This window comes from Pinus tabuliformis, chromosome 8, assembly GCF_031772625.1.
Source record: "Pinus tabuliformis cultivar Carrire ecotype Pingquan chromosome 8, CPIR1, whole genome shotgun sequence".
Lineage (NCBI taxonomy): Eukaryota > Viridiplantae > Streptophyta > Pinopsida > Pinales > Pinaceae > Pinus > Pinus tabuliformis.
In genome coordinates, this window is record NC_142294.1 from 1,655,777,959 (window position 1) to 1,655,803,523 (window position 25,565).

At 36.1% G+C, this 25,565-nt stretch overlaps 1 protein-coding gene across 1 annotated transcript in view; it reads left to right on the forward strand.

Moving 5' to 3' along the window:
* Positions 1 to 23,417, forward strand: part of LOC149242537 (uncharacterized) — a 113,189-nt gene extending 89,772 nt beyond the window's left edge. The window contains exon 2 of the mRNA XM_089370871.1: positions 22,923 to 23,417. Coding sequence (XP_089226997.1) covers positions 22,923 to 23,417 — 495 coding nt within the window. The remainder of the gene's footprint in view (positions 1 to 22,922) is intronic.
* The last annotated feature ends 2,148 nt before the right edge of the window (positions 23,418 to 25,565 follow it).

The window sequence follows — 25,565 nt, forward strand, 5'->3', positions numbered from 1 at the left end:
TAATTGGATTAACTTATGGGGAGATGATAGTTGCAAGAAAGACTCGGCAGTTGCTGCCATGAACCCTTGAAAAACCTTACAAATTTTCCATCCCTAGTTTCCCAAAAGCAGTTTGATTAGACTATGGTTTTGTTGAAGCTTTCCAAATTCTAGATTGGTGATCTCTACGAAGTGGAGAATAATTGAAAGAGATTCCACCTTTCCATATCTGACCCATCTCCATCATATTTTGTCTCCTATAACTTTGTTAACTATTTTAGGTTCTCAGAAACCTAGACCACCTTCTTCCTTTGCTAGGAGGAGAGTTTCCCTTTTAACAAGTGACCACTTTTGCTTGAGATAATTTCCTCCCCGTATGAAGGTTATTTGTGGATTCCTAATGCTTTTTAAAATCGACTTGGGAATTACAAGGATAGAAAAGAGGCAAATGGGAAAAGACTTGAATGCGAACTTAAGGAGGAAAAGGCAACCAACAATGTTTAGAGAATGAAAATTCCAATTGTCTAGAGAATAATTAAGTTTATATAGAATTTATCTCCAAGAGGAGTGTTTGATGGCTAAGTTAGTGCTACAGGATCCCAACTATTTAGAAGGGAGGTTTTCGACCAAGAAGCCTAGGATTTTGATAATTATTTTTTGGGTGACCTAAGGAGTGTTGAAGAAGAATATCATGGAATTTTTAAGGTTTATGGTGGTGCCAGAGACTTCCAAGAAGAGCTCAATATGTTATTTGATGGCTCGATCTTCTTTAGCTAAGGGGTGATTCAAAAGGAGCATGTCATCAAAAAATTTCTATTGAGTTATGTGAGTGTTTTCATGTAGCATCAGGAATTTCAAGGTGCAGTCTATAAGGTAGCTTTTATGTTTCACCCTAACCCTTCTGCTATGAGGATAAAGAGGAATGGGGAGAGCAGGTCACCTTGTCTGATGCCACTTCAGGGTTTTAATGTGTCAAAAAGGAAAGACATTGATAAGAATCCAGGAAAAAGTGGTGGAGACCAATGACATCACCCGATTAGTCGATTCATCAAAAAACCCGAAGGATCAGAGAATACTTTTCATGTATGCCTAGTTTAACTTTTAAAAGGATTTTTATAGGTTAAGCTTAAGCAACATAATTAATTTCTTCATGTTTTTGAGGGATTTGATGGTTTCATGGAATAAGATTATACAATCTAGGATTTGGTAGACGTCCACATATTCTATTTTCTTTGGAGAGATGAGAGTGGGTAAGATGGGCTTGAGGTGGCTCGCAATTAATTTGGTTACGAGCTTATAAATAACATTGCAGAGGGATATGGGTCTAAATTTACCTGGAGAGGCTACATTATCCTCCTTTGGTACTAACATTATGAGGTTCGAATTAAGAGCCAAAGGAATTCACTTGCTAGATTGTGAGTTTTCTATGATCTCTAAAATCTCTTTTTGGAGGAAATTCCAACATTGCTTGAAGAATGTTATTGTTAAGTCATTTGGCTTGGGGTATCTTTTGTCTTCCATCTATTGAATGGATTCATGAGATCCTGTTGCATCTATAGGCCTCATAAGAGTTGTGTTTCAGGCTTCTATCACTAGCTTTGGGATATTGGTTGTGATTTTGTGGGTAGCTTCTTAATGGCAAGGTAGAGGGCCAGAGAGAAGATTTGAGTAGAAATTCACCATAATTTCTTCAATGTCTTCCTTTGTCTCTACATGGTCTCCATTCTTAGATCTCAAAGCTGTAATTGTGTGATTAGGTCTTTATTGGATGGTAGAGCAGTGAAAGAATGAATTATTATGTTCCCCTTATTTTATCTAGTTCATCCTAGACTTCTACTTCTAGTATATTTCTTCCTACTTGTATTTCTCCTTTATCCTTTGCATGAGGAAATCTCATTGGCCTTTGTTTCTTGCATTATATTATTGATGATTATTTGACTGAAGGGACTCCATTTCTTTTTCCAAAATTTTCTTTACAAGAAAGATATTTCCAAACTCTTCTTTAATCCATTTTATGAGGAGGAGTTATATTTTCTTGATTTTCCTTTGAAAGATGAACATATTTGTACCCTTTATGGGGCCAATTATTTTCTACCAAGACTATGTTTTTCCAATTAAGCTATCCTCTAATAGCCAAAATTGTCCAAACCTAAAATGTCTCTTGAGGGGCTTACTCATGTTTTTCCATGCTAAACATATTGGCCTGAGTGGTTAGAGCCCACTAATGGGACAATCTTCTTGGAAATTACTCTCCATGGGTGATGAAATGTTTACATACCAAAAACAAGTTAATATCATAGGAGATATACACTTTTACCCTATTTTGGTTATTACCTGTAAAGAGTCCATTTGTAGTTCTCAAGTCCTCAAGATCATTCTCCTCAATGAAGTTGTGGAATTCCTCTAATTATCCTTCCAAGTTTCACCACCCCCCTTTATTTTCCCCCAGAGAGGTGATCATGATAAAATCCCCCCTATTATCCCCTTTTATGTATTTGTCCTTATTGGAAGATAGTTGAAATGTCATAGCATTTCCATATTCTATGTAGGGAGTTGGGGACCATAAACATTGGAAAGAAAATGATGCATATTCATTCCTAAGAGTTGGAAAGATATAGATAGCACAATTGTATCTAAAGAAAAACCTGTTATGCTTATTTGAGTTGGGTTCTAGGCAATACCTAGTCCCCCCAACGTGACTTCACCATCTACAGCTAGAGTGTTAATTTTTCTCCATAGGAAAGAAATTATCAATTCAAAGTTTGAGCTAGAGCATTTGGTTTCTTCAATGAACAAGATAGTCAAAAGAACTTGTTCGATCCTCCATTTGAGAATATGATGCATGTTGGTTGTATTATTTGTATGAATGATGACTCAACATAAATTGTCAAACCAAAGTTTGTAGACTTAGAGGTGCAACACACAAAATTCCTTAAAATAATATAGGTTCCTACAAATCAAATCCTTATTTATAATATATTCTTCACCACTCTTTCAAGTTCCTGCAAACACCTGTAAAATCCTAGTCTAACTCCTGTAAACACTCTGGTAGTTTATTAGAAATAAATCCTAATTAATAATCAACTATCAAACTGATCATTAACTCCCTAACTCACCAAGAAAATCAATCATAAATAATGGATTAAGATACTAAAGAACATAAGCATGTAAACCCTATAAAATCCAAGAATTTTTAATTCCAAACATGATACTCAAGTCAAAATGAAAACTCTATTGAAGTTCCTACACTAGGTTCTATGTCCACTCAGCTCTGTATGCAATCAAAGAACTAAAAGTATTGTTTGAATCTGCTTCTAGTGATATCAACAAAATCAAATGCATTAATTGTATGAACAATCACTGTATGCATGAATAAAATCAATCTCACTATTTTCTATTGTTTTCTAAAACTTGTAAACACACTTCAACAAATGTCCTATTTCAACTAAGCATGAATGTTAGAAACTGTGTTACCAATGCATATGCAAAGAGAAAACCACAAGAAAAGTACCTTGTAACCCTAAAAAATAAAACTAATTTCTTGTAAACAATTATCCAAGCAAGGCTACAGGTATATAACTCAGATGATTAAAGTCTGCTTCTTTCAAGTGCTCTTCATACACTCACTATTCATTAACGTTATAAATGAATACCATAAATATAAATCACTACTCGAGATGATTAAGAATATAGGTTCTGTAATCCTAAATTAACTTTGTGATTGAATTTATAAAATTGATGAATAAAACAAGCATACAAGTTAAATATGAAAACTTAGTTTTATGCCAAGATAGAATAAATCAAATGATATCACAGTGTTTGCAACTATACTCAGATGATGGATCTAGATCACTTTCCAGCTCATTGTAAGTAGGGATTTTATTGTCAACAAGATTCATATCAAATTAGTATAAATCCAATCATAACACTTTTCAAGTCTCAACAAGGTTATTAAATTGTTCAAGAATCACTAAAGGTCTCACTACATCATTTACAACTCGAGTTACTATTTGGAAAAAATATTCCAAGTACTCAGATTTTTTATTACTTGTACTATAACAAAGATTTTAGGGTTTGAGAACCTCCAACTCTCATGTCACTATTAAATTGAGATTTGTAGACCTATACCTTTCTTAATGATATGTATGTGTCAATACTCCATTAAAATATCCCATATCTATAATAAGACCGAAACCCTAAGATAAAACTAGCAACAAAGTGTTGTCAAACAAGTCACCTCTAAGCATGTCATAGAGTATCATTAGAATTTATAATTTTTGTTCACAAAGTCGAATATATGTAATGATTTTAAAGAGATATATGACACTTATAACTTCAATATTCCATATCTAAATGTCAAACAATCATAAGTCAAAGCGCAATGCAAATATCCAAGAGGTAAAGTGTAAACGCTACACACAAAGAACTTAATAAATTTGTAAACACACCACACACTCAATACATAAGTACTGTAAATAAGCACACACTATCACTAGATTAGAAAACCACACAAATAAATACATTACAAGAGAGGTTTTGAGCTGGTTTGGTTGGGCCCTAACCAACCAAGTTGCACCCTCTCCAAGTAGCTTAAATCACAAAGTAGAAATAATTATTAAATATAGTAGAAATGGAGAAAGAAACCTGACATCATAAGTCTTAGATTAAAATCAAATCAGTCTTTGTTACATAAAGAGATAATATCTTGAATCCAATTAATGAGAGTAGTGACATCCTATCATTAAGCTAACAACATCTCACTATCACCAGTTCGCTAGTTTGGATCAAAGTCATAACTTGGTTTATATAAATCTTTATAATACAAATTTGGATGTCAAATGAACCAACTGAATACTAAATAAAATATATATAAATACCAATAGTTTGCTGCTGATGGAATTTTGGTGTCGCCATATTCCAAACAAAGAAATTGATATTTGGTATGTGAGGAAATTCAACAATAATCTCCTCCATCTTTGGCCTGGAACTGAAAGTGGTCGAGATAGGTGTTCTTTGACTTGAGCTTGCTTCAAAAATGTCCTTGACACAATGAATACCAACTTGTTAACTAGTGTCGTCGTAGTTGGTTTCAACGAGAAAAGCTCCCTATGTGTCCATTGTTTTCATGTAGGATCTCTATAACCAGTACAAGAACTACACAAACCTTGGTTAGTGACTTATTAAATATCATAAACCTTAGAAAACATAATAAATGAAGACATTTTATTAAAATTAATAATTTACCTATAAACTTTTAAATAATATGCAATTTGAGCTCATGTCTTCATTATCGCATCAAAAAAATTATGGATAAAGGCCAAAAAGTTGGTAAAATAAGGGAGCAAGGAGGGGTATTATATCGAAAAGAATAGAGCATTTTATGGTCCTAATATTGCTTAGAGGGGTTTTTTAGAACACTTATATTCCATGAGATTACCTTAATGAGGAAATGATTTTTTGGTAGGCATAGATCTCTATGATTTTCTTGTATTGGCTGAAATAAACCAATATCCTCTCAAGCATGTTGATTCTTTGGATAACTAGTTTCCTTCCTCGCTTCTTAGAGTCTTTGGTTCCTTTTTTTCCCTTTATGGTGATGATGCTTTGAACACCTATCTATTGTTCTTCTTTGGATTTTTGGATTTCCTTCTCCAAGAGGTCGATTTGCTTTTAGGGAATAACCTCCATATCATTTTGACAACAAGATTCCTCCATTTCCATTAAGCCCGGGCCTTCTATTTCCATGAATTATGCCTCTTCTACCATGATATCTTCCTTTTTCTGTTTGGATGAGTGATGAAGGCATGTTCTGCATTCGTGTTTCTTGTTTCTTACATGTGCATATTACCTGATCCTTTAGGGGAGATTTCCTAATTGTTCCCCTACTCTATGGCATTTATACCTTATGACAGATCCACCTACACTTTGCATTTGTTTCCCTTCACTTTTATTTTGGTAGCATTAGGAGAATTGGTTTTCTTATTGTGGTGTTTTTTTAAGGAAATATTTGTGAACCCATCATTGTCTTTGGCCTCTTCTTCTTTTGGGTCCTTCTTAGGCTTATAAAGAGAAAAATCACAAAATAAGTTCCCATGTACATGGAACTTCCTACATTTGAAGGGGATATGTCCATAGTCCAATGTTTGGATCTAATATATGTCCTCTTATTCCAAGCCAATTGCCTCTAGAAGGGCACTCAAAAAATTCATGTAAACATATATCTGAGCATACGAGGTGTGCATGCTGATGTGCACTAGTATTGCAGCAAGAGTAGTGCAACTCCTGGGCTACCAGCTTTACTTTGTCAACCTAAGGTTCATACAAACTTGGAGGTGACAATGTTGTATACACAAGTAATAGTGTTGGTTCTACCTTTTGTCACGGTTCAGGTTCTGCCTTTTGTCACGGTCCAATCGGCGAGAGACCACTGGGGTTTTCAAGCCAGACTTCTATGGAGTTAGAAGAAGCTTGGTTTCTTAATGGAAGAAAGGGAAATCTACTCTAAGGGAGAGCTACTCTACTACAATAATGGAAAAGATCGAAATTCAATGCTAAATCACACCATTTCCTAATTAACTGCCAAGAAACTATGCTTTGCAATAATGCTAAATTAACATGAACCAAATGCTACTATATAAGCATGGAAGTAAGAAGCATCAAACACCACTAATGTGCAAGTAAAGGGACTGAAATAAATATGTTTTTGTCTTTTTGTCCTTTCATGCAAAATCAAGGTGAATTAAGGATGTTGGAGGATGGCTGGAAGATTTAGGATATAGTTGTATGGTGTGGGATACCCTTGGGATTCTTTTTGTGACTTCCTAGACGTTTTCCCTCAATCCGGCCTCAAAACAGGCAATTTCAGGAAAACCTACAAGATGTACTAGAAACCTACAGGATTCCCTGTAAACCTACATGATACAGCCGAGAGAAAAATGGAAGGTGTTGGAGGTGATTTAAGGCTTAGGGAAGGTGGTAGATGGGTGGAATGAAGTGAGGGAAGGTATAGGATCACTCAGAAGTCAATAGTAAAGATAGAGGATGGTTGGATTCGCTCAATGTGCTTGGAAGAATTTCTATGAAAAATGATGAAAACAAGTGAAGGCAATGGTGAAAACAAGGAATGACTATGGTAGATCGAGTGGAAGGTGGTTTCAGTCTATGAAGTCTTTGTCTCCTCCTGAAGTTCTTGCTCTGCATAAAACATGTATAATTCCCAAAAATCTATGTAAACAAGAATCTTTCTCATAAGCTAGAAAAGCAGAATTAATGAACTAACCTCCTACATGATGCATGAGGAAAGTTGCTGAAAGGAATGAAAGCATGGATAAGATCTACTGCAAGAGTGAATACATAAGAGATGGAAATGAAATCCTACTTTGTAAAACTGATCAAATGCTAACTTGAATACAGTAAACTCTAAAGCTTATGGAAGAAATAGAAATCTGTGTTTTTGGGGCTGCATAAGGGTCCCTTCCACAAATCATGATCCCAAAGGGAGGAAATGAGGCCAAGATGCCCACTGAAAACCTTGTGGTACTCCTTTTAAACCCTGTTAACCTGCTGCTGATGTAAGGCACAAATGGAAGAAGACTAATAAACAACCAATCCAATCTACACTACTTGCAATGAAAACACATCTAAAGGAAAATTAACAATGTAGCTATGAGACTAATATAAACATAAAAATACAAGAAATTGGAGCCTTAGCTACTAGGGTTGGGCCCTAACCCAAGAGCTATAGCCCTCTGAGTTAACTCAGTGCTGGCTTAAAACAAAACTCATTCTTACTACCAGAACATAAGATTACATCAATAAAACTTTCACAAGTCTGGAGCTCGAAAATAGCTTAGAGATTTACAACAAAAATTCGAATCCTAATGAGCCTCTAGGCCTATCTACTTATACAACTGAAGTCCCCAATGAATTCCTTAAAATTAGGGAGGCTCGACTCCCAAACTCGAGATAAACTAGCTCTTTGTCTCTCACTTTCTCGGCTTCCCTCTAATCCTCATGGCTTGGCTGCTTGCACTCCAAGCTGGTGTGATGGATGGAGGAATATTCAAATGGAGGAGAAGTAAATGAGGAGTCTTTACCTCCTACAATCCCTATCCTTTGTCCCATTCGAGTTTTATCCTTAGTATTTTCCAAAATTCCTTGATTTTCTCCTTCGATCCTGCATTCAATTCATATTAGTCCACTAGGCATAATATCCAACTCTAACTCATCTTATAAAAAAAATATAATAAAAAACATGTAATAAGTTGTGAGAAAAGTTGGTATGACTAAGCTAGGAGGTGAATTAAGGCCCATATAATTACCTAATGATGAGGCTCATCGTCACCCCCCTACTGAAAGTGTTGCTTATCCTCTGAGTAACTCAATCAATATCCATATCCTTCATAGATATAGTGGCCTCCCTGACATCCCATGCCTCTACTGTGGTTTCTTCTTCTTGTTCATAGAAGCTTGCTTTCCTTTCTACCTCCTCCCACTGCCTCTTTTTTTCTTCTTCCTTCCTTCCTTCTAGCATTCCTAAGAGTAGTGGTGGACTAAGTTTGAGGCCAATCCAATTGACTTTTAGCCTTTGCATAGATTGCTTGTACATGGGTGTCCTGTTTAGTGCTTCTCTCAATCTTTGAGGAGAGTGGTACTCTCTTATCCTTAAGTTGTATGGCAATGTGTTTCATCTCCTCAGGAAATAATGTATGCTATCATCCCCTAACAGCTTGAGCAAGTCCTTAAAATGTGAAATTGCTTGCTCTTGGGTAGAAAGATACCTAGGTGCAAGCTGAGGATCATTTGCGATCAAATTATGGGTACTGATGAGGGCCATGGGATCTAATTGTTCAGCTCTGATCATAAGAGGTTTAGTTTTCTCTCTGGCCAATATCTTCTTCATCTCTACAACCCTTGATTCCTCATGTTCATCCATGATGCTAAAGCCATCAACTGTAAATCTCCTAGCTTGGCATTAGGGTCCCATACATTCATGCTTGTTAAGGCCATGTTGTGCAAATAAAACTTAGACATCTTGGCCCTATCTTCTAGTGTGCTCTGATCACAAAGATCAATGAATTACCTATAGTCCTCAAATGGCATGGTGCCTCTCTATGCTAGGGTATTTATTTGGAACTGCAGCCACTATTCCTTAAGGTAAGGCATAGGACTTAGCTAGCATCCTACACTGGATTGCTTCTAAAGAGACCCTGGCCATACATGCCAATTGATTCTCTCTTTCTTGCAGTTATCCTCTCAACCATGAATTTTCTGTTTCCAGTTTATTTTTCATTATGGCTTCTCTATCACTCAAGATAGTTAGCCCTCTACCCATCTCCTTCAGCTTCTCCTCCATGTGCCCAATGTCTTCCAGCCCCTTGGATTTGGCGATTTGCATCCATCTATGAGTTCTGGCTCTCTCCTTCTCAAGCTCGAAGAACAGTGGAATATCAAAATTTTTAGGAATGACCCTACCTCCTTCAATAAACCTGTAGTAGGAGTCAAGGTTAGGTTGGGGGCTAGGTTATTTCGACTCTGGGTCCTCTTCTTTAGTTTGTTGCTATTGGCCTACCTCCTTTTCCAATTTTTCTGTCTCCTGTAGGTTCAACAGAGTATCTTGTAGGACTGCTTTTGCTTCTTATAGATTCTGCTGTGTATCCTATAGGATTGATTTTCCCTTGGAGGAGGAAGATCTACTCATAGGCCTTCTCATATAGGTGATAGGAGACCTAGGAGAGAAAATTTCTTCTGTTGTTTAGGTGAGTCCTCAATCACAATGGGAATTTTGGTTGGTGTTTGTGGTTTCCCCTGCCTTATTCTTGTGCTTTTCCTTGTATTGAACTATAAGGGGGTCTGCCTCTGTCTTTTGCCTTTTTGATTGATGGGGGTGCTAAGAGCAGTGAGGAAAGATTCTACCTCTCTCTCAGTGGGTTCTAGAGACACCCTAGGTGACTCCTCCTTGTCTTCTGCCCCCTCTTTCCCATTTCTTTCTTCACCTATGTCTTTCCTTTCTTCTTCCTCTTGTAGATCCTCATCTTCTTTATCAGTTTCTTCCTTAACATCCTCCCTTGTTTCTTCATCATACTCCTCTTTCTCCTCTTCTTCTTCATCTTCCTCATTTTCTTCTGTTTCATCTTCTTCTTCATCCATCTCATCTTCATCTCCTTCTGTTTCTTCTTCTTCCTACTCTACTTCTTCTTCCTCTGCTTCAGTCTCTTCCTCATCCTCTCCACTGACAGTAGGAATAACATCATATGTGAGAGCTTTGATGTATTCCTCTACCTGCATGTCTCTAAAAGCTAACCATTGTATAGGAATTTTGAGGTTTTGGAGGGCATCTTCTATAAGGATTATAATTAACCCATGGTGAGCTAAATGTTGGGAATTTCCCTCTTGCACCTCGATGCTTGTGTCTATCAATGATTGTAGCAGGAAATACGGTATGATGAGCTTGTGATGAGGGGGTGTTTCTGCTCCAAATCTTAATTATTCAAGAAGCCTAAAATGATAGCCATAGACCACACTATACCTACCCTCACATGATATGTATTTTATAAGTTGGTAGCTCACCTCATTCCATGGATATGGTAGACTTTCTCTCCTTGCTCCATTTTTGTCCTCAATGGGTTCTTCACCTTCTAAAAAGAATTTCATTTTGGCAACCTGGCTATCTCCTTTGTCTTGCTTCCTCCATGGTACTCCTAGGTGAAGTGTGGTAACTCTGTTGATGAGTTCAGGGGTGAGCTCTATGGAGAGGCCTCTTACCACGATAGTGGCATGGACTCTGGTAAGTGGAATGAGGGAGAGAGAAAAACCTCGGGCCACCTCATCATCATACCCCCTTAAGTTTTCAAGAAACCCCATCAAATTATGCCTTGTGAGGATTTCTAGTACATGAGGGTGTTGTTGGATTCTCGTAGTGTTAATGGGCTCCCCTATATTAAATCCTCTTGTCATCTTGGTTGGTGAGGTTTGAGGAGATGAGATGGTTGATACAATTTTCAAATGCAGAAGTAAAAAACTGAGATGACTGTGTGGACAATTCTCTTGCACAATTGCCAAATTCACTCAAACTAGAGGATTTTTTTGTTCAATTTACTTGGAAAGAGGGATGTAATTACAGAGCCTACCTCTTCATAGTGTTTGTTGTGGCCAACCCCTGTGTTTTCCCCTCTGAAACTCCTCTCGACCTATCTTGTAGATTGTCTCTGTGTATCTTGTAGGAATCCTGTGTGCAATGTTGGCATTATGGCATTATGAACATATGTTGAACTTGATGGCAACCCTCTCTTAGACGGCCATTTCTCTTATATACACCATGATGGGGACAAAAAGAGGCAAGAGGAGAGAAGAAAGGCCATATACACATGTATTAGAGAAGAAAGGCCATATACACATGTATTAATGTTATCAGAGGTATTTGGGCGCCTAAAACCCATATATGCATGCATTTATATTATCGGGAGTTTGTTGGCATTATGAACATATGTTGAACTTGATGGCAACCCTCTCTTAGATGGTCATTTCTCTTATATACACCATGATGGGGACAAGAAGAGCCAAGAGGAGAGAAGAAAGGCCATATACACATGTATTAGAGAAGAAAGGCCATATACACATGTACTAATGTTATCGGAGGTATTTGGGCACCTAAAACCCATATATGCATGCATTTATATTATCGGGAGTTGGTTGGGTGCGTAAAACCCATATATATATGCTTTTACAATAATCAAAGGCCTTCTTCCTTTTTGGCGGAAACAACACAAGTTAAATACGTTTCGGCACATATGGACCCGATGGCATATCGCAACGGACCCGATGGTGGCATTAAAAATTGGTTTATATTAATATCGCATCCATGCGCGTCGGGGGTCTGGCTAAGTGAATTCGTTGAAACCTCTGATTGGGAGTGGACTCGATGAAGGCATCAATCATGGTTTATAACAAGATCGCATCCGCAGTATCGCAATACATAAAGGGTCGCCCACCTCAAATCCTCCGATTGCGATAACTCAGCGGACTCGATAGTGGAATTAAACTTGACGTATAATAATATTGCGTCCGATGCTTAAAAGCCCTAAATGCCGATTGTGATAAAGAGGTAGTGGACCCGATGGGAGCATTAAAGGCAATATATAATAATATCGCATCCGCAGTTCGACATATATGCGCGTCGGACTTCGTTGAAACCTCCGATTGCGAGCGGACCCGATGAAGGCATCAAAACATGGTTTATAAAAATATCGCGTCCACAGTATATCGGAATACATAAAGGGTCGCCCACCCCAATCCTCCGATTGCGAAAAGAGGGGTCGGACCCGATGAAGGAATTAAAAGCATTTCATATTAAATCGCATCCGCGGTGTTCGCCCATATTATAATAGCCTCCCACTTCAAATCGCCAATAGCGATGAAAGGAGCGGACCCGATATATTAATAAAGGCTGGTTAATGGGGCATATCGCATCCGATCCATCGGATTGGACGTCGGGCATGTATTGTTAGCAATGAGGAGCGGACCCGATATATAAATAAAGGCTGGTTAATGGGGCATGTCCCATCCGATCCATCGGATCGGACGTCAGGAATAAACCATGAGATGGGCAAGCGCCGATAGCAATAAGGATTGGACCCGATATATTATTAGTTTGGATGCATTAAGTTAAAAGTCTGCCTTTTGTGGTTTGGACCATTTTCATCGTTTTCCCGCTTAAGCCTATTCTTAAGAAGATCGGTCAAAAACAATTGCGCCTCAGGTTTTCGGATCCTATGGTTTCGATTCATGGTTTTATCAAATGCGTGATTATATAAAGAGAAAGGGGATCTGGTGGCAAAGCATTGATTATGAATTGAAGATCTTAAGGAAAATGTGCAGCCGCAGACACGCAAAAGACAAAAGTCTCTTCGGGTGTGGAGAATCGCTATTAAGGAGGTGATGTGGGAGCGGTCACCCACAGGTTCTTTTTAACAAAGCTGCAATCATTTCTTATATATGCTCTAGCCGCTTCTGCTGTTTACTAAAGGGTTCTAAGTGCGCAATATTAAGTTTTTTCTTGTTTAGCCTCCGGGTGTGCAGCTGTATGTAAATCCTCTGTTTGGGTCTTAATATCAGCCTCTGTTGAGTAAATCGGGTGATAACTGTCATGTATATGGATCTGATGCTTGGGTAACTAGATCTGATTGCGATCATACATACTATCCTTGTAAAGTGTATTGATCTGGTGATTCAATAGAATTATGTGCTTCAATGATATTAAAGGGTCCACTATGAAAATTGGATGAAATGTGGCCTTTCATATTATGTGTTGTGCTTCAGTGTATCCAGTATGAAAATTGATGAAACGTGGTACCTGGAGGAGAGAAGATTGTAGGCCGGCGCCTACGTACTAGTATATAAGCTAGTACAAAAGCTAAGGGGAATCTTAGGAGCATTGTAGCAGGTAGTAGCCTGCGTACTAGTAAATGGATCGGCTAGTACAAGAGCAAAGGGGGTTGTAGCTCCTGTACTGGTATAAGAGTGCACCAGTACAAAATATTGTAAAAGGATTTTCTTATTAAGAAGAAGATTGAGATGGCTTGCAGCAAGTGGTTTTCTCCCACATTGGGTTTCCACCTTATATCATGGTGTTCATGTGTGTGACTTATGTGTGATGATCTGTTCTATTTTACTGCACCAGTTTACTATTAATATGGTTGATAATGTTCTAATGCACTCATTAAGGATCAACTAACTGAATCATAAGAAGTTGTGGAAGTAGCATATATGAATCTGAATATGGAAATGAAAAAGTTTTATTAATATGATAATACTGCTTCACCCCCCCCCCCCCCCCTTATTATTATTTCCAACAATTGGTATCAAAGCAGGTCCTTTAGTAGAAGCTTGATTGCTTGAAGGAGATCTGTAGAACAATGGGAAAGAAGCTTAAGAAGAAAGCTCATAAGAAGAAGAAGACATCTCAGAAGAATTATGACAGTGGGAGAATCGATTGGGGATTAGGTATAAGAAGCTCTTCAGATTCAGATTCAGATTCAGAATCATTTCAGAATGAAGATGAACTATCAGGTATGAATTTTCTATCCTCTGATGTTCCAGCTATCTATCCATTTGGAAAAGATGGAAGTGATAACGAAACAACTGAATGTGCTCTTATGGGTGAGGAAGAAGGATATCAAATAGAAGCAGAATTTAACAGGCTGACAAACAAAATTAGTGAACAAGAAAGACTTCTGAACATAAAGAGTGGTGCCCTCAAAGAAGCTGTTACTAGACAAAAGGCTCAACGAGAGTTATTCAAGGAGAAATATCAAAAGTTGCAGGTTGAAGCAATATCTCTAAGAGATGAAGTCAATGAAAAGAACACAACCATCAAGAAACTCAGAAATAGATCCAGTTACTATGAAAGTCTTGAAGCCACGATCCGCTCTCTAAAGGAAGATCTTGAAGAATCAAAGAAGCAGAATAAAGATCTAGTCCAAGATATTGAAAAACAGGGAAACGAAGTTATCAGCTTAAAATCTCAGCTAGAATGTGCCTTCAGAATTCGTCAAAAGCAACAGGATCTGAATGAAGAACAAGAAAAGGAGATTCTCAAGCTAAAGCATCAGTTGGAAGAAGAAAGGAAAGCTGAAGAAGACATGAAGAAGCAATATCTAGAAAAAGAAGAACAACTTCAGGTTGAGGTAAATATCTTGAAAAGTAAATTAGAAGAAAAGGATAAGCTCTTACGTTTTCAAGATGGTACTAAAGTCTTGGATGATATTCTTAATAGTCAAAGATCTCCTACTATCAAAATTGGTCTTGGCTTTCATGAATCTGTTGAAGGTGAATCTAGTTCACAAGGTGAGGCAAGGAACTCTAAAGAGAAATCTAAAATGATCAACAAGGAGATAAGAGAGATGAAAGGTCAATCTCATCATCAACCAAGGAAAGAAATTCTTCAAGAAAATATTTTACTCCTCCTATGAATAATGTTGAATGTTATGTATGTCATAACCTTGGACATGTTGCAGCCAGATGTAGAAGAAGAAGGGTTCAACATCATCAAACAAACAGATCATCTCAGTCAAGGTACTTTAATGGATATTGCTTTGCTTGCAATATGTTTGGTCACAAAGCTGCTGATTGCTACAAAAGGAATATGAAACATGTAAGATGTTATGCATGTAACAAGCTTGGACATATAGCAAAGGAATGTAGGAACAAAGCACGGACATCACACCAAAAGGAGAAAACATCATCACACTTGAAGATATGAAAGAAAAAGGAAGTTCAGTCAGAAAGTGGCAGCACAGCACATCATACAGACATAACAGAGGAAGCCGGAAGTGTAAAACTTCAACCTCCTACGCAAGCTTAATAAAGGGAAGTTGCATATATACGCGAATTTGTTACTGCACAGTTGCGTATATGATTGAGGAAAGGCAGTAGGGACAGGTTCAGGAAAAGGATCAGTTATGATTTGCTTGTATTTTGCTGATGATGATTTGATGTGGTGATATTGATGATATCTTGATACTTCTTACTGTTATGTTGATCAGATCTGATGGTAAACAAGATGGCACAGGTTTAGGGGGAGCATATGCTTTTAATGCATTGTTGGCATTATGGTTAATAGTCCTTGGTGATGATGCTTATTTGGCTAAATGATGTGATATGGTTATAAGTTGTCCATCTCATATGTTTCTTGGGTTTACATAGTTGGCGCTCTGATCAGATTTATGGTTGATTCTTTATGGTGCTTACATGGTGATCTTCATAAGGATAAGGAGAAGTACAAAGCTTGAATACACATCTTCCTCTCTTGATAATGAGTCACTCATATGCTGCTGTCATCCTATACATAAAGATCATATAATTCAATTATGATGCAGGATTCCTATTATGGATGAAGATTGTTGGCTGGATACATGGTTGATTATTGCATTGATGGAGACTTGATGATGATGAGTTCCTACCTATATGATGATAGGTTGTTTTGTATATATGTTGATTGATGCAGATATTCCAAATTGATGATACTTGGTTCATGATGGCTATGGTGTTTCTCTCATATGTGAGAATGTGAATGATATCAAAGAGGATGAAGACTACCCTTCAAATCAGTCTGATAATGAAGAAGAAGAACCTCAAGAGGCTCCAGAGGAACAGATAAGGATAGAAGAAAAGACTCCATCCAGGCATGTTCAAAAGAATCATCCAGAATCTCAGATTTTGGGGCAGAAAGAGGCAGGTGTACAAACAAGAAGAACAATAGCAGAAGCCTCAAGCTACTTGGCATTGCTCTCCTCCACTGAGCCACAAAATGTAAAAGAAGCATGCAGAGATGAATGTTGGGTCAAGGCTATGGATGAAGAAATTGAGCAGATCGAAAAGAACAACACTTGGGAATTAGTTCCTAGACCAAAAGATAAGAATGTCATAGGGACAAAATGGATCTTCAAAAATAAGTTGAATGAAAATGGGGAAGTAGTTAGAAACAAGGCAAGACTGGTTTGTAAGGGATATGCTCAGTAAGAAGGAATAGACTTTGAAGAAACTTTTGCTCCTGTTGCTAGACTTGAAGCTATCCGAATGTTCCTTGCTCTCTCAAGCTTTCAAAAATTCAAAGTATTTCAAATGGATGTGAAATTAGCTTTTCTGAATGGAGATTTAGAAGAAGAAGTATACATTGAGCAGCCAGATGGTTTCATTCTTGGGAATGATCCAAACCTTGTATGTAGACTGAAAAAGGCTCTCTATGGTCTTAAACAAGCTCCAAGGGCTTGGTACTACCATTTGGACAAATATCTTCATCAACAAGGTTTTTTAAAAGGATCAGCAGATAGCAATCTTTATATAAAAATTGAAAATGACAAGTTGCTAATACTTGTTGTGTATGTAGATGATATTATTTTTGGTAGAAATGAAGAAACTATGAGTCAAAACTTTGCCTCGGTAATGCAGAAAGAATTCGAAATGTCCCTGCTAGGTGAACTGACATACTTTCTTGGATTACAAATCCAACAAAATAAAGACGGTATCTTCTTGTCTCAAACCGAGTACCTCAAGCAGATTTTGAAGAAGTATGGCATGGAAGATTCAAAACCAGTATGTACTCCCATGGTTACAGGATGCAGTCTTAGTGCGAATGATGAATCGGCTGTAGTTCATCAACCAACATACAGATCTATGATTGGAAGTCTACTTTATTTGACAGGTACCCGACCAGACATCATGCATGCAGTTGGAATAGTTGGAATATTTCAGGCAAATCCAAAGGAAACTCATCTTCAAGCAGTAAAGAGTATCTTCAAATATCTTCAAGGAACTCAAAACTTTGGCTTATGGTATCCTAGAGATACAGATCTCACACTTCTTGCTTACACAGATGCAGATTGGGCTGGAAGTGTGGATGACAGGAAAAGCACAAGTGGTGGTGCTTTCTTTATGGGTTCCATATTAGTATCGTGGTTCAGCAAGAAACAAAGTTCGATTGCTTTATCTACAGCTGAAGCAGAATATGTGGTTGCTGCATCTTGTTGCAGCCAACTTCTTTGGATGATGCAGACTTTATAGGATTTCCAAATCACTTGTACTCCACCTATCCCCATCTTATCTAATAATACAAGTGCAATCAGCATTTCAAAGAACCCAGTCATGCATTCAAAAACCAAGCACATACCGATCAAGTATCATTTTCTCAGAGAACAAGTGCTTGAACAAAAGGACAAGTTGGAATACATTTCTTCTAAGGAACAAGTGGCTGATATATTTACCAAACCATTGCCCAGGGAGAATTTTGAATACCTCATGCAGAAGCTGGGGGTTGTCGACGCATCATCCTGCTGTTAATTCTCAGATTGGTGCTTGTACGCATACAAGGTTCAGGGGGAGCATAATTCATTGTTGGCATTATAGTATTACAGAAGGAGGAACATGTTGGGTAAATGAACTGTATCTATCCATGGCAATAAAGATGCTGAATTATATTATATGTAGGCAGTATAGCACGATTCCTATTTTATATATAGCCAGAATAGCTCGATTTTCTGTCCTAAAGTCAGAGGGGCGAAATCAAGAGGAGCAAGCTCTCAGGGGGAGAAATAGTTAGGAGAAGCAGATATCCGCCCTTTGCCCTTGATGTCAAAGGGGGAGAGTGCTTTTTGGATGGTGTTGTTGCCATCAAGTCCAAAGGGGGAGATTGTTGGCATTATGGCATTATGAACATATGTTGAACTTGATGGCAACCCTCTCTTAGACGGTCATTTCTCTTATATACACCATGATGGGGACAAGAAGAGCCAAGAGGAGAGAAGAAAGGCCATATACACATGTATTAGAGAAGAAAGGCCATATACACATGTATTAATGTTATCGGAGGTATTTGGGCGCCTAAAACCCATATATGCATGCATTTATATTATCGGGAGTTGGTTGGCATTATGAACATATGTTGAACTTGATGGAAACCCTCTCTTAGACGGTCATTTCTCTTATATACACCATGATGGGGACAAGAAGAGCCAAGAGGAGAGAAGAAAGGCCATATACACATGTATTAATGTTATCGGAGGTATTTGGGCGCCTAAAACCCATATATGCATGCATTTATATTATCGGGAGTTGGTTGGGTGCGTAAAACCCATATATATATGCTTTTACAATAATCAAACGCCTTCATCCTTTTTGGCGGAAACAACACAAGTTAAATATGTTTTGGCACATATGGACCTGATGGTGGCATTAAAAATTGGTTTATATTAATATCACATCCATGCGCGTCGGGGGTCCAGCTAAGTGACTTCGTTGAAACCTTCGATTGGGAGCGGACCCGATGAAGGCATCAATCATGGTTTATAACAAGATCACATCCGCAGTATCGCAATACATAAAGGGTCGCCCACCTCAAATCCTCCGATTGCGATAACTCAGCGGACCCGATGGTGGAATTAAACTTGACGTATAATAATATCGCGTCCGATGCTTAAAAGCCCTGAATGCCGATTGCGATAAAGAGGTAGTGGACCCGATGGGAGCATTAAAGGCAATATATAATAATATCGCATCCGCAGTTCGGCATATATGCGCGTTGGACTTCGTTGAAACCTCCGATTGCGAGCGGACCCGATGAAGGCATCAAAACATGGTTTATAAAAATATCATGTCCATAGTATATCGGAATACATAAAGGGTCGCCCACCCCAATCCTCCGATTGCGAAAAGAGGGGTCGGACCCGATGAAGGAATTAAAAGCATTTCATATTAAATTGCATCCGTGGTGTTTGCCCATCTTATAATAGCCTCCCACTTCAAATCGCTGATAGCGATGAAAGGAGTGGACTCGATATATTAATAAAGGCTGGTTAATGGGGCATATTGCATTCGATCCATCAGATCGGATGTCGGGCATGTATTGTTAGCGATGAGGAGTGGACCCGATATATAAATAAAGGCTAGTTAATGGGGCATGTCGCATCCGATCCATCAGATCGGACGTCAGGAATAAACCATGAGATAGGCAGGCGCCAATAGCAATAAGGATTGGACCCAATATATTATTAGTTTGGATGCATTAAGTTAAAAGTCTGCCTTTTGTGGTTTGGACCATTTTCATCGGTTTCCCGCTTAAGCCTATTCTTAAGAAGATCGGTCAAAAACAGTTGCGCCTCAGGTTTTCGGATCCTATGGTTTCGATTCATGGTTTTATCAAATGCGTGATTATATAAAGAGAAAGGGGATCCGGTGGCAAAGCATCGATTATGAATTGAAGATCTTAAGGAAACTGTGCAGCCGCAGACACGCAAAAGACAGAAGTCTCTTCGGGTGTGGAGAATCGCTATTCAGGAGGTGATGTGGGAGCGGTCACCCACAGGTTCTTTTTAACAAAGCTGCAATCATTTCTTATATATGCTCTAGCCGCTTCTGCTGTTTACTAAAGGGTTCTAAGTGCGCAATATTAAGTTTTTTCTTGTTTAGCCTCCGGGTGTGCAGCTGTATGTAAATCCTCTGTTTGGGTCTTAATATCAGCCTCTGTTGACTAAATTGGGTGATAACTGTCATGTATATGGATCTGATGCTTGGGTAACTAGATCTTATTGCGATCATACATACTATCCTTGTAAAGTGTATTGATCTGGTGATTCAAAAGAATTATGTGCTTCAATGATATTAAAGGGTCCAGTATGAAAATTGGATGAAATGTGGCCTTTTAGATTATGTGTTGTGCTTCAGTGTATCCAGTATGAAAATTGATGAAACGTGGTACCTAGAGGAGAGAAGATTGTAGGCCGGCGCCTACGTACTAGTATATAAGCTAGTACAAAAGCTAAGGGGAATCTTAGGAGCATTGTAGTAGGTAGTAGCCTGCGTACTAGTAAATGGATCGGCTAGTACAAGAGCAAAGGGGGTTGTAGCTCCCGTACTGGTATAAGAGTGCACCAGTACAAAATATTGTAAAAGGATTTTCTTATTAAGAAGAAGATTGAGATGACTTGCAGCAGGTGGTTTTCTCCCACATTGGGTTTCCACCTTATATCATGGTGTTCATGTGTGTGACTTATGTGTGATGATCTGTTCTATTTTACTGCACCAGTTTACTATTAATATGGTTGATAATGTTCTAATGCACTCATTAAGGATCAACTAACTGAATCATAAGAAGTTGTGGAAGTAGCATATATGAATCGGAATATGGAAATGAAAAAGTTTTATTAATATGATAATACTGATTCACCCCCCCCCTCTCAGTATTATTTCCAACATGCAATCCTATAGGAATTCCTATGCAGAAAATCAATGGTGTCTTCCTTGCTATAGGTTTCCTGGGTATGAGAGCAACTTGTGAGAGAGAGCCTCGAGGAAGCGAATGCATGAGTGATGGGGACAATGATTATTTCCTATTATGGCCATTTCGGGTGAGGTGGTGTGTTGGCAGCCAAGGTACAGTTTCAATTTTTGGACAATTGGTCCCCACTACCACCTCATCATTCCCCACTTCCTCGTAATCAACTCCCACTTCATGCTTCCGTAGCCTTGACTACTTTTGTCCTTCTCCTTTCTGTTTTTGAGTTGACTGCTACCACGTGTGAGAGGACAAATTGTTTTGTCTTTGTTGACTAATTGAAGGTGGCCAAGTTAACTGGCCACCTTTTGATTATAAACCATCTTACGCGTAAACTTTACATCTTTTGACTACATTATGCACATGAGAGAGTGAGTGGGATACTTACCTATGGTGCTTAATACCTTGCTGCAGTGGTTGAAAACCGGAGGTTCTTGCTATGTGTCTTGGCTGCATGCTATTCTTCTTCCCATTTTTTGTTGTTCTCTGATGATTTTTTTTGTGGTGCAGGTACAACAATGTAAACTTTGAAACGGGAACTGATACTGTTACCCGTTTCGTAGAGATAGCAAAAAAATGACCCGATTTTCAAAAGTGGTGATGCAGAATACACATGTTTTTTTTAGAACATGGTTTTTGGAACTTTATTTTTTTTCATGTGCATTAAGTTTTAGAATGGTAGTGAATGGTAGTGATTTTCATGCTGATTTTAAAAAGTGGTTATTCTGCATCACACCCTTTTTTTAAAAGACCTATTTTTTGACTTAAAATTTTTTATTGTATGGAATGTAAATAATTATTTTTTAAAATTAATAATTTTGGAAGTGGTCTTCTTCTTCATATTATCTTGTTTTTAATTTTTTTTAAATTTTTTTTTGTAGTGAGGTTTTTATTGTTTTGCATATTTAAAGAAGAATGTCGATATTTTGCATTTTTGATATTCTACATATTTATACATTGTTAATTAAATTTTCAATCCAAATGAAATAATTGTCTGTAAAAAACAAATATAAAAAAAAGAAAAATAAAAAATAAAAAATGTTAAAAAAATTATCTCATAAACCCTAAAAGAATTTGGAAAAAATAAAAAATAATATATATATATATATATATATATATATATATATATATATATATATATATATATATATAATTAAGTAAGTAAAAATAGAGAAATTGAGAAAAAACATTAGCAAAACTAGGGAAAAAAATTAAAAAATTAAAAACAAACTAGTTTTAAAAAAATAGAAAATTAACGAAAAAATGAAAAAACTAGTAAAATTAATATTTAAAAAAACAAAAATAAAATCAAATTATAAAAAAAAAAACCCAAAAAATATTAAAATGGCGGAAAATATATGTCTTTTCAAATGAAAAAATAAATAAAAAAAACATTTACAATTTATCAAAAAAATACCTATTTTTGATTTTTTTTAAATTCAAATTATAAAAACAAAAAAAAAAACAAAAAAAAAAATTAAAATAAAAAATAAAAAAAAACCCAAAAAAATGCATATTTTTTATTTTTTGATTTTTTTTATAAGTTAATAATAATTATTTTTTTTAAAACTAACATTTTTATTTAAAAAAACTAAAAATAAAAATAAAAATTAATTTTTTTTTAAACAAACAATTTTTTTCTTTAATTAAAAAAATCATTATTTTTTTTTTAACAAACTTTCTTTTTTTAATTAAAAAAATTATAATTTTTTTTAAATATTATAATTTTTAAATAAACATTATAATTATAATTTTTTTTAAACAAACTTTTTTTTTAATTAAAAAAATTATATTTTTTTTTAATTTTCATATTTAAAAAAATTATTAAAAAAAAAATTAAAATAAACATTATAATTATAATTTTTATTAAACAAATTTTGTTTTAATTAAAAAAAAATATAATTTTTTTTAATTTTCGTATTTAAAAAAATTATTAAAAAAAATAAAATAAAATTAATTTTTTTTTTAATGGAATTAATTATTTTTTATTAAAAAAAAAAAAAATTTTTTGCCACCGCCCCCCGGCCGTCCATGGTGGCGCGGCCGTGGGCAGGCACCTCCGCCCACGGCCGCGCCACCACGGCAGGCCCTCTGCCCACGGCCGCGCCACCACGGGCAGCCGGGGGGCAGGGGGTCGATTCCCGGAATCGACGCCGACCTCATGGCGCTTCTGGATAGAATCGACAAGATGGATAGCTACACGGACGAGGATGGGTTCTCCTGCGAGGCCCAACCGAGCGAGAATGAGCGCTGCAGAGATTCCAGCATTGCAAAATCGTCAGAAGAAACCGAAATGGGGGCAATATCGAAGCATGCAGACTCGACTTCTTCCATTGGGGACGGTTCAGATGTTGGGGACTTGCAGGCTTATGGCAATGGAAATGTTCTTGGGGAGTTCGATTTCAATGTCTTTCTTGACTCTGCTGACGAGTTGACCATGGGGCTGAACCAGTTTCCATATTATGATGGTGATGTAATGGCCGCCATTTCTTCTCAGGGTCTTTCTGAGAATACCGCATATAATGAGGTTGCTGCAGAGGTCTTCCATGGGTCTTTATGGGAAGATGATATTTGGCAGCTGACAGACATCAATGAAATTCAACAGGGGAGCTAGGTATATTGATAGGGGTTTGAACTTGTGCAAAGCATGGAAATGTAATATATGTGTATGGAAGTTTTGATGAAAGCGCATGTGTACAATGTTAAGGAAGACTGTGTATTGTTTTTTGGTCTTAAGATTATTCATGTTGCAATAGCCTGGTTTTGGATATTCTTCCAAATGAAATCAATAGTCAGTGTAACACTCCTCTTCCTTTCCTTTTCTGTGAGAACAGGGGATGCCGTTTAATGTAACGCTTTTTAAAACGGTTTGGAGATTGATTGTTCTGCAAAGACAGTATTTGATTTGAAACTCCTTTTTTAATTGTTAAAATTGTGGGAAAATCCATTATAATAACTCAGTTTTCATGGTTTTAAATGCATAACTCACTTTTCAATGCAATTTATCCTAAGCCAATTTATCGTATCTCAATGCAATTTATCCTAGGCCAGTTACTCAGAATTCAGTGGATTTGCTAAACTTGCACTAAGGATAGCGATAGTCATCACTAGTGCCTATTATTTTTGAGGCACAATGGATGTCTTAACTAGTTAGATATCCTAACTCGACAAATTCAGATTTCAATGCAACTTTTTATTCAATGCAATTTATCAAAACTCAGTTTTCAGTGGTTTTGTTAAACCAGCAGTAAGGATAGTAAGAATAGTCATTTTCAGTGGTTTTGTTAAACCAGCAATAAGGATGGTAAGGATAGTCATTACTAGTTGAGGTGCTATGGATGTCTTAATTAGTTACATATCATTTTCAATGTAACTTACCATAACTCAGTTCAATTCAGTTGTTAAACCAGTGAGGATAGCCACCATGAGTGTTCTGAGGTTAACTTAATTAGTTGGATATCATTTTCAATGTAACTTACCATAACTCAGTTCAATTCAGTCGAAACTTACCATAACTCGGTTCAATTCAGTTGTTGAAACTTACCATAACTCGGTTCAATTCAGTTGTTAAACCGGTGAGGATAGCCAGCATGAGTGTCTATTGTGTTCTGAGTTTAACTGGATAAACTCAGTTTTCAATGCAACTTATCATAATTAGGTTTTCAAACTCATCATTAAACCAGCAATGGGGATGGCTAATCTCATCATTAAACTGGCAATGATGATAGCCATCCCCAATGCTTATTATGGTTTTTGCCATCACGAGGCCCTATTATGCTTATTATGGTTTTTGCCATAACGATTGCCTATTGTTTGAGGGGCTATGGATTGTTACGAGGCGCTATGGATGTCTTAATGAATTCTTAGTATTTTCAATCTCGTATTTTCAATCTCATTATTTCAATCTCATTCGTATTTTCAATCTCATTAAAAATTAAAAAAAAAATGTTTAAAAAAAAGATTGTTTAAAATAAAATTTGAATTTAATTTATTTTTTTTTCCTTTTTTAAAATAAAAATAGTAGGTTTAATAAAAAATAATTAGATTTTTTTTTTTTAATAAAAAATATGCATTCTTTAGGTTTTTTTTTTATAATTTGATTTTTTTTTTTTTAATATTAATTTCACTAGTTTTTTAATTTCTTTTCGTTAATTTTCTAAATTTTTTTTTAAACTAGTTTATTTTTAATTTATTTTTCTTTTCTTTCCCAGTTTTTGCTAATGTTTTTTTTTTAATTTCTCTGTTTTTACTTACTTAATTATATATATATATATATATATATATATATATATATATATATATATCTATATCTATATCTATATCTATATCTATATCTATATCTATATCTATATCTATATCTATATCTATATCTATATCTATATCTATATATATATATATATATATATATATATATATATATATATATATATTTTTTTTTTTCCAAATTCTTTTTCGATTTGTGAGATAATTTTTTTTTAAACTTTTTTTATTTTTTATTTTTGTTAATTTTCAATTTTTTTAAATCTAGTTTTTTTTAATTTTTTTTGTTTTTTCTTAATTTTTTTTTTCTATTTTTACCTACTTAATTCTTAGTTTTTTTAAAAAAAAAATTTGTTTCTTTTCCGTATTTTTATTTTTTTTTCTTTTGCCAATTTTTTGATGGTTTTTTATTTTTTATTTTTTATTTTCACTATTTATTTGTTTATAATTTATAATTTTTTTAGTTTTTTAATTTTTACCATTAATTTTTTTTTTTTTTTTT